Below are 10704 nucleotides of genomic sequence, written 5' to 3'. Positions count from 1 at the left end.
ACGGGGTGATACGCCCTATCTGGAAAGGTTGTTGTAATTTTTAAAAACGTTGAAAACATACATTAGGGTTAATCATGTAGTGTGTGATACACAGACGCTCTGAAACACTACGGCACACGCACACGAACATGGGGCCTCTGGGGAGGTTGTGAAAGAACCAGATCTGAAGGGCTGGTCGTGTCCCTGGTCTCGGCCCTCGCCCTCCTTGTTTCTTAGACTCTAAAGCAAGCAGGCAGCAGCAGAGCAGCCCTTGAACCCCAGTCAAGAAAAAGCCCTGCACCCCTTGGTCCGAGAGCCGCAAGGAACGGGGCCTTAAGCGCCTGGCGAGGCCGCCCTACCCGGCAGAGACAGTTGCTACGTAACTCGGGAACCAGAAACGCAGCCCCACCCGCTGCGGTTAACCGACAGCCGCAACAGTTCCCGCACCGCCCGGGTCGGAGAACAATGCTGCGCCCTGCACGTAGAACCTCGCGGTGCCGCGCCCTGGGGAGGGCCTGCCCATGGCCTGCCGGGAAATGTAGTTTCTGAGGCCCCGCCCGCGCCGCCCCGCCGCTCGCCGGCGTGGCGCCCCAAGCAACTACAACTTCCATCATGCTCTGCGAGGCCTTGATCTCCAGGCTTTTGCAGGGAAGGGAGTGGGGCGAACATGGCTGAAGGAAGCCGAGGTGGCCCAACGTGTAGCGGGGTGGGTGGCAGGCAGGGCCCAGTCTCCGGCAGTGGCGGCTGCAACTTTCCAGAGTATGAGCTTCCCGAGCTAAATACGCGCGCTTTCCATGTGGGCGCCTTTGGGGAGCTGTGGCGGGGCCGTCTGCGCGGGGCCGGGGACTTGTCGCTGAGGGAGCCGCCGGCATCCGCTCCGCCTGGGAGCCAGGGGATTGCTGACTCCGACGGGGAGGATGCTGCGGTGGCCAGGGATCTGGACTGCAGCCTGGAGGCGGCGGCTGAGCTGAGGGCGGTGTGCGGGTGAGTGTGGAGCAAAGGGGCTGTTGCAGCTTGGGGTCAAACAGGGTGCAGCCTTGCTCGTGCGCTCCTCTGGGACTCATCCCTGAGAAGGGCCTGTGGTTTAGACCTGGGCTAGGAGTATTACCCTTTCAAAGCTTTCAACCCGCTGGAGCCTTCCTGGGACACCAGGAGAAGTCCTGGGACCCGAATGCACAGTTTCTATGAGTTGGAGCAAAGGGACAAGACAGCTGCATCAAAGACTAGTTTTTCCATTTGCTTATTCCAAGAGTGCTTGTTAATAAAGAATAGCAATCAGGGCAACAGCGACGTGTACCTGCCATTGACAGACACTTTGACAATGGAGGAACCTGAGTAATGGTGAAGCTGCGGGAGACTTCATCAGAGGAGTGTTAAAACCCCGACTAACTGGTTTCTTTTGGGGACCTTCCGGGTATTCTGTTACTGAAATATTTCTTAAAAGTGCCTTATTTGGGGATGAAAATATAAAAATAACTTTAATCTCTTTCTCCATTTAACAGTACTGGCTGCCTTCATCGGCCTTTTCATTATAAAATATAATCACAGAAATCGTTGTCTTAAGTTCTGGTCTCTCTGAGCCGCCTGCTGGATTTTATCTGACTTCGTAATTCAGTAATGTATTTAGGAAAACAACCCTAACTCGCTGTGAACCAGATGCAGAGTCGACCTTAAAGTATTGCTTTTCCTTTTTGTTTTAGCCTTGATAAACTGAAATGCCTTGGGGACGGTGAGGATCCAGAAGTCATTCCGGAGAATACTGACCTGGTGACTTTGGGGTATGGAGGACTTGGTTTTTATGACCTATTTATTTAAACGTATTTTCAACATTATGTTTTGAAAAGTTAAAAGTACAATATTAATTGTCTCTATACCCACCCCTTAAATTCAGCTATTCTTAATATTTGACTATATTTACTTTAGCCGTGTGTATGGGATGCCTGCTGTGTGTTTTTTCATTTTGCTATCCCCCATTCAGTAAGTTAGACATGATAATTTATCCTTAAATACATAAGCATATAGCTTCTAAAAGTATCATTCTCCTACATAATTATTGTGGTATTATTATACCTAAGAAAACCGTAAATACATAATCTGTAATATTCAGTCCATATTCAAACTTGTGTTTATTTTTTAATATTTTCGAATGTGTGTTTATAGAGGTAATCTACTTAGATCTGGGGGGCAAGCTAAATACTCTGATAGTGTTTCTCAAACTATTTGTGGTAAAGGACAGTTTTTGTTTTTAAAAATTTTTAATCTTTGACAGATTTATACTTTGATAAAATACTATAAAAAGAATTACTAGAAAAATGGAATTAAAAAAGACAAACAATATAAGTTCAAATTTTTAATTAAATTCAATAGACTTAAAATTACTGTCAATGATAATGGAAGTTTCTAAATGCTTACTGTCATTTTCTGTACAGATTGGTTAACAAATATAGGTCATAGATGAATTCTGGTCTGCCTACCACTCTTTAAGAGGCACTGTTGTATGATAATATAGAGAAATTGTGCATGTAATAGTGAAATTTATAATTTCCAATTTATAGTCCACTTGTTTCATATTACCTCAGCTATGTTCTGTCGTTCTTGATCCTACGCTATTATCCCCCTCAAATATTCAGGCAGTCATTTCAACTCTACTTGGGTTTTCTTTCATAATAACTGCCAAATCTGTTCCCCTGGTCCCAACTGCTAACTTTTACAGCAGCAACACCTGGAGCACTATGCAAGGTTCTTAACTGTCTTTGATAAGTACAGTCATTTCTCCCACTGATTTATCCATCATGCTATCGCCTGAGCATGCCATTTTGCTTAAAAATGGTCTATGGCCCTACATCTCCTATATGGAAAAATTTCAAACTCCTTAGCTAGACATTTGAAGCCTTCCACATATATCCCACATCTGCCTTCCAGATTTATTTTCAACCACTTTCTCTTTCAGATGGCTCAGGATGCATGTGGCCTCTCTCCCATCTGAAACATACCACTTCTGTGTTATGTTGTTATGTTGTGTTGCGTTATGTTATGTTATGTTATGTTATGTTATGTTATGTTTTATGTTATGTTATGTTATGTTATTTTTTTGAGATGCAGTCTCACTCTGTTGCCCAGGCTGGAGTGCAGTGAGTGGCGTGATCTCTGCCTACAGCAACTTCTGCCTCCGGGTTCAAGCGATTCTCCTGCCTCAGCCTCCGGAGTAGCTGGGATTATAGGCGCCTGCACCCTTGGCTGCCTAACTTTTTTGCATTTTTAGTAGAGACGGGTTTCACCAAATTGGCCAGGCTGGTTTTAACTCCTGACCTCATGTGATCCGCCCACCTCATCCTCCCAAAGTGCTAGGATTACATGCATGAGCCGCCACACCTGGCCGATACCACTTCTTTAAAAACCCAAAGATTCCTTTCCAGATGACCACAACCCATCTTTCCCTTAGGAAACAGATGCATTTATACTGCCTTAAACTCTTAACATTTCTAAAGTCCTTGAAGGCTCAATGAGAGTCCAAACTCCCATCTGTGTATTGTTCTCAGGCCTATTATACTGCCTTGCTCCAATTGGTGCTCTGTAACTATTGTTGATTGATTAGTTGTATTTGTCTAAAATGCACATCTGATTGTTACTCCCTTGCCTAAAACCTTTTGATGTCCCTTAGACATCAGGCTGAAGCCACTACAGACTCTGAAGTCCTGAGTCTGTAGTGTCTCATAAAGGCCTCTAAGGAATGGACCTTGCTGTTTTCGTTTTGTTTTGTTTTTGAGATGGAGTTTCACTCTTGTTGCCCAGGCCTGAGTGCAATGGTGCGATCTTGGCTCACGGCAACCTCTGCCTCCTAGGTTCAAGTGATTCTCCTGCCTCAGCCTCCCAAGTAGCTGGGATTTCGCTTAATTTTGTACTTTTAGTAGGGACGGGGTTTCTCCATGTTGGTCAGGCTCCATGTTGGCCAACCTCTCGTGATCCGCCCACCTCGGCCTCCCAAAGTGTTGGGATTACAGTTGTGAGCCACCACACCCGGCCGACCTTGCTGATTTTTTTTCAGCTTTCTCTCTGCAGTGTTCCAGCCACACTGCACTGTGTTTCAGTTCCTCGAATGTGCTCTCTCGCTCCAGGCCTTTGCCCAAAACAGTCATTCTTGCTTATCTCCTGACCTTGCTGACTTCTCATCCTGGAAGTCTTAGCTAAAGGACTACAGACTCCATTTAGGTCATCTTGTATGCTCATGTGGCACCCTATGCTTCCCTATTGAAATGCTCATCACATCTGTAATATACGTGTTTAATTTTCTGTCTTCTTAGCTACACTTGGAAGTTCCTTAAGTTACATCTGCCACACTCACTGCTATATTACCAATTCCTAGAACTGTGGTGCGTAGTAGGGAGCCAACAAATATTTGTAGAATGAGTGGAATAAATGAAACTTTCAGAAGACTCAGGAAGTGATTTTTAGAGATAGACTGAAAAAAGAACGTTGATGATAATCATATTAAAGCAGACTCTTTTTGCTATAGTTAATAATATATTAATTAATTTATAGTAATTTTGTTAAGCCATGTTAAATAGTAATTTTAAGACTACTTAAACATTACTTCCCATGACTACTTTGCACTACTAGGTCAACTGGATCTCCTTGGTTATCTTTTAGTCCCTCCAAACAGGATTTGTGGGTAGAATTATATATAATCTAATGTAAATCAGTACGGTATTCTTCAACTGGGGTTATTTTGATATACTGTGAAGCTAGTGTATTTAATACATGACCATTGTTAACCTTAATGGTCCTGCCAAAAAAAAATTAGACTTGTGGCAAAAGCCTAAATTTGTATCTCTATGCTTTATCTTTCTCTGAACCTTCCTTCTCCTCACCAGTAATTTAACATTATTATATTATAAAAATAAAACATAAATACATCATTTCTTTATTATGACATAAAATAAATTTCTGGTGCTTTTTCTTTCCCACATCAAATGAAAGAGCTCATTTTATGCATATAAGGGACGAAAGGTAGTTGGCAGATATTGATTCTTCCTTGATACATGTTGCTCCCTTAATCTATAGCAAACTACGTAGCTTCGGCAGTTTTGACTTTTTTTTTTTTTTTTTTGACTACTTAGTTGGTTTTAATTCCTAGGAATAGGAGAGATAATTGTTAATACATGGGTGCTGCTAAAACTTACTTGTCATTCCAAAAGCTTCAGCAACATCATTTATTTATTTATTTATTTATTTATTTATTTATTTATTTATTTTTAAACGGAGTCTCACTCTGTTGCCCAGGCTAGAGTGCAGTGGCTCAGTCTCTCCTCACTGCAACTTCTGCCTCCTGGGCTCAAGTGATTCTTCTGCCTCAGCCTCCCGAGTAGCTGGGATTACTGGCATGTGCCACCATGCCTGGCTAATTTTTTATATTTTTAGTAGAGATGGGGTTTCACCATTTTGACCAGGCTAGTTTCAAACTCCTGACCTCAAGTGATCTGCCGGCCTTGCCCCAAAGGGCTGGTATTACAGGCATGAGCCACCACGCCCAGCCCTTCAGCAACATTACTTTTAATACAATAGAAATTTTAGATTATTCTGCCCATCCCCCTCACTTTTGTGACCAAGAAAGCACTGTTTGCAGGTCCAGGAGGTACTGTTTAAAGGCTAACAAAGGGAACTTACAGAGTCCTGCAAAAACAAAAGAACCAAGAAATTGGAGAACTCCAAACTCCTATCCCACCAAACCAACCACAAATGATTTTTTAAAAAAACTCAGGGTGGAGTGCTTGAGGTCAGGAGTTCAACACCAGCCTGGCCAATATGGTGAAACCCCACCTCTACTAAAAATACGAACATTAGCTGGGCGTGGTGGCACCCGCCTGTAGTCCCAGCTACTCAGGAGGCTGAGGCAGGAGAATCACAACTTTCATATCTGAAGATCTGAAGTTGACTAGAATGACAGAAAAGAGCACCATCAAACTGGGAATCTTGTAAACTATCACTGTGCCCCAGATGTTACAAAAATGAGCAAGAGGAAATAAAATCTAACGAGAGCTTATTGTAGATAATCAGGAAATAACTGTTTATACAGATCAACTTTGGAGACTACCTGTTTCCACGTGGAAACAGGTAAAGCATGTAAGTCTAGCCGGTCGTGGTGGCAGGCGCCTGTAGTCCCAGCTACTCCGGAGGCTGAGGCAGGAGAATAGCGTGAACCCGGGAGGCGGAGCTTGCAGTGAGCGGAGATCACGCCACTGCACTCCAGCCTGGGCGACAGAGCGAGACTCTGTCTCAAAAAAAAAAAAAAAAAAGAGAAAGCCTATAAGTCTATACTCCAAACAGAATTGAATATACCCAAATAAACATTTGAAGGTATAAAAATGTTTACTTTGGCTCAGAATTTTTAAAACTATTAATAAGAATGGAAATGATGACTAAAGGAGAAATGAAAAAAGAGTTGATGAAACACAGGGAAGAAATGGAAGAAAAAGACAATTACCTCATGAGTGAATAAATTGTAAGATACCTAAGGGAAAACAGACTGAAATGAAAGCAAGAGGCAATGAAGAAAGGCATAAAAACAACCAAGATAATTGAAAATGACAAAGAAAAAAGTAAGATGAATCCGAGAAAGTAGAGAATGGTAGGTAGATAGGCAAAGACATAATATTCATATTATCAGAGTCCCTGAAGAAGAAAAAGAAATGGAACATAATTCATATTTAAAAACATAATCCAGCAAAAGTTTCCAGAAATTGAAAAAAAAAAGCTAAATCTAGAAAGGGTTCACTAGGTACCTGGAAAAATTAACCCAGACTTACTGACTTTTGGGATATATTTTAGTAAAACTATTAGATTTCAGAGATAAAGATGAAATCATCAAGTCTTCTGTGCAAAAAGAACACATAATTTACAAAGGCAAACTTACAGAAAGCATCACGTGTTGAAAAACTGACATACAAAGCAAGGCAACATAGAGCAGTGTTTTTTTTTTAAAGCTCAGTGAAGGTGTGAATTTAAGGATTTTATATCTCACTGAATGTTCTCAAATGTCAAGGTTATAGAAAAAGAGTTTTCGACATACGAAAACCTGGATAATTTCTGTACCTGCTGGCCATTTCTGAGGAATATACAAGAGAATGAGCTTTATCCAACCAATTGATGACTGGGAAATTTTCAGCAAAAGGACTAATACAGAGAGGATGAGGGTGGAAGATTTGTGTAACTGTTGAGTATTGTAACAAAGTACAGTATTGCAACTAAGATGATGGAAGGAGAAAAATGGATAATGTGTGGGCGATAGATGGGTTTTAAAGACTACTGCAGAGGAAAAAATACCTGACACACCAGATAGTAAAGTGTTAAATAAGAAAATGGGTAACTATAGGATTTTAAAAATGTGAGTACAAAGGTAACCAGTAGAACAATAATAGAAATACCAACTCCCCCTCAATTTCTAAAAAATAAATGGAAAAGAAGGGTACACATTTCATAATGAAAAACAGCTAATACAACAAAATATAAATAATTAGAAAATATTGTGATAAGAGTTGAGACCAAATACATCAGTCTTAAGCAACCTATTAAAAAAGGATTTTCAATTTGACTTGTAAAACAAAAATCTTGGGGCGACAAGAGACACATCTAAAATAAGATGATTCAGAAAAGCTAAAAATAAAGGGTTAGACAAAAGTATACCAAGTAAATGGAAACAAAAATTGAGCAGGAGTAGTGATGCTGATATCAGACAAATAGTATGCAAGCCCCAAAGTATTACATGTGATAAAGGACACTTTTTAATGTATATCTTATGGAGGTACGTATACATAAAATTTGCTCCCTGCTAATGAGAACTGTATGACATGTTTACAAAAATTGATTATGTATTAGGTCACAAAGGAAACATCAATGACATTCCTAAAATAGAATATTACTAACAGGTTGCGTGCAGTGGCTCATGCCTGTACTCTCAACACTTTGGGAGGCCAAGGTGGAAGGATTGCTTGAGCCCTCGAGTTTGAGAACAGCCTGGGCAAGATAGGGAGAACCTGCCTCTACAAAAAATAAAAACAATTAGCCAGCTATGGTGGCACACACCTGTGCTCCCAGCTACTCAGGAAGCCGGGGTGGAAGGATCACTTGAGCCTAGGAGATTGAGGCTGAAGTGAGCCATGATTTTACCACTCCACTCCAGCCTGGGCTAACAGAAAAAGACCCTGTCAAAAAAACAAAAAGAAAATAAATTTCCAGCTCAGAAAACAAAAAAAGAACAACAAAGTAAGTGAAAAGAAAATACTAGAAAGGAAATAATAAAGATAACAGAAATTCATGAGGAAAATAGTACTTTTTGTCCCAGCAATCCCATTTCTAGTAATTTATACCAAAGGTACCCCTCCAACAATATGAAAATACATGTGTTCAATACTTACTAGTGATGTTTAGCTTGTTTCTGTCTGCTTGTTATTCCTTGAATTATCGTTTGTAATTGCAAAATATTTGAAATACCTTAAATATACAGACGTAGGAGAGGTGAGTGTTGAATACACTATGGGAAATCCACACTGTAATATTTTGCAGCTAGAATAAAGGACGAGGAAGGATTAACTCAGGGTAATTTCCAGTACATTCTATTAAGTGAAAAAAGCAAAGTCCTGAAGTATATGCCACCTTTCATGTAAGAAAGCTGTGCCAGGTGTAGTTTATTGGCTCTCATCTTCAAACTTACCTCTTTTTCTTGCTCTGTAAAAATGGACCTTGGCCTTTTAAATACTTTTCTTTTGCCAACTAGCACATCGTTAAGCTTTGTCAGTGAAGGGCAATGGAGAGAATTTTCAGGAGTCTCAAGGGTTTTGCTTCCTGATCTGATGTGCTGGCTCAGCAGGATCCTGCAGTGCATACAGCTTCCCCAGTGCCCAGCTCCTGCAATACACTGCAGTCTGAAGCACCCCGCGCCCAGCAGCTTTCCCTGCCAACCCCATTTCCCTCCACAGCTACCCTGAACAGGTTTTCCTAGTGCCCTTGAGGGTGGATTTCCAGCAAGTTCCACTGATGCAGTACCATAGCAACTTCTTTCTCCAGCTCCTCTGGATCTCAGTCCTTGGAAGAAAAAAGGACTTCCTTGTGCTCTTTCTCAGCCCTAGGGGTAGGGTGTTCCTTCTGTTTGCTATTATTCTATACTTTAGTGTTCCCCTTTACTGCTTCCTTGCCAATCCCTCATTATTCCAATCCTCTGTTAAAGTTATTGAATCCTTAACCTTTGTTCAAATTGCTGTTCTTTTTGTCTTCCTAATTGAACTCAGATTGATACAGGAGATAAAAGAGTATACACAAATATCTGTCTATTTGAACAAAGGAAATGGAAAGGATGAACCAAAACTGTAGAGACTGATTGCCTGCATGGGTGGGTGGGAAAGGGGTGGAAAGAAGGGAGGGAATGGGAACAGGTTAGTAGGGACAAACAGGGAGTGACACTTTTGACTCTTAGGGTCATAGTGATGTGTCACATATTTTTTGCATACCCCAAATGTAATCAGAATTAAAACCAACTAGGATGTAGGGGGAACTCAAAACTGAATTCAAAAACTAAAAAATAAGGCTAGTTGTATTACAGATGTATAATATAACACCACTGAAAAGGGTGGGGAAGAAAGAACTAAAGTCTGTATTAAAGCCTGTCTTTTTTTTTTTTTTTTTTTTTTTTTTTGGTGCACTTCATGAATTTGCATATCATCCATTTGCAGGGGCCGTGCTAATCTTAAATATATTGTTCCGATTTTTAAATAATAAAATGCTACCAAAAGCATGTCTTGATATAATGTAAAGGTGAAGACAAAACTGTTTATAAGTTAGTATTTCTCACAGGGGTATAGGTTAGCAATTCTGTAACTATTTTATGTATTTACTAGAATTGAACAAATCATAGGTTGCCGACAGTGAAAGCTGGATTTCTCACTTGTGGAGAAAGAAGTTATAAACAAGGAAATGTTAAAGGCTAAAATGAATCCTGTGGTTTTAGTTTGAGATCAGAAGTATCAATATAAACTCATAGTTTTAAATGTATAACAGTAAAATACAGAAATACAGATATTTATACATGTATAGGTTAGTATACATACATATATTTCCCGCCTATCTCAGCTGAGAGGCCTAGAAGCAGTGACTCCAGTAACAATGAGAATGCCTAGAACCCAGATACTGGTCTCTAAACACCTTTTTCCAGTAAAGGAACTAGGGCTCTTACAAGTGCTTGATTCTAGGGATGAGACAAGAAAAATACAGGATGGACCTTAAGCATCTTGTGGTGCCAGGAAGTAAGGGAATATTCAAAAAATAAAAAATAATTTTAAAAAGGAGAGTACTTGCTGAAAGAACGGGAGCTCCTAATGATAAAGCTGTACCAATTTGAACAACAAAATAATGATAGTATTAGATTTTAACCCCAGAATAAAACAATTATCTGTAGGTTCATACTAATAGAAATGATGAAATAAACAGATGGGAGGAAAGAGGCAGGTCTTCCTCAAAATATAATTCCAATGAATAAATATAGAAGAAAGTAAAGACAGAATTGCTATTAGGCATACACCACAGTAATGTTGCAGACAAAATCTATCAGTGAATGCTAAAATTCATGGGTGAAATTTGAGGAGAAACAAGATTTGCATAGTGTCAAAGTATCTCCCCCAAAATATTTACCAAGCTCATAGAAAATAAAGTGTCTTTCTGGTGCAGGAACCTGGCAGA

General features: G+C 40.4%; 1 protein-coding gene and 1 non-coding gene across 4 annotated transcripts in view; one reads left to right on the top strand and one right to left on the bottom strand.

Moving 5' to 3' along the window:
* The first annotated feature begins 432 nt into the window (after window positions 1–432).
* SNAPC3 (small nuclear RNA activating complex polypeptide 3) overlaps window positions 433–10704 on the top strand; it is a 39148-nt gene continuing 28876 nt past the window's right edge. For all 3 annotated transcript variants that reach the window (XR_010123289.1, XR_010123288.1, XM_054502973.2), the window contains exons 1-2: window positions 433–963; window positions 1680–1757. Coding sequence is in view for 1 of the 3 variants with exons in the window: in XM_054502973.2 (XP_054358948.1) it covers window positions 647–963; window positions 1680–1757 (395 nt within the window). In the remaining 2 variants the exon portion in view is untranslated. The remainder of the gene's footprint in view (window positions 964–1679; window positions 1758–10704) is intronic.
* LOC129044772 (U6 spliceosomal RNA) lies at window positions 9657–9764 on the bottom strand. Its single transcript, XR_008504769.1, has one exon. It is a non-coding gene; the product is annotated as a U6 spliceosomal RNA (small nuclear RNA).

Source organism: Pongo pygmaeus, chromosome 13, assembly GCF_028885625.2.
Source record: "Pongo pygmaeus isolate AG05252 chromosome 13, NHGRI_mPonPyg2-v2.0_pri, whole genome shotgun sequence".
Taxonomy (NCBI): Eukaryota; Metazoa; Chordata; class Mammalia; order Primates; family Hominidae; genus Pongo; species Pongo pygmaeus.
Note: the sequence above shows the minus strand (reverse complement) of the source record. Positions and strands in the feature narration are given on the sequence as shown.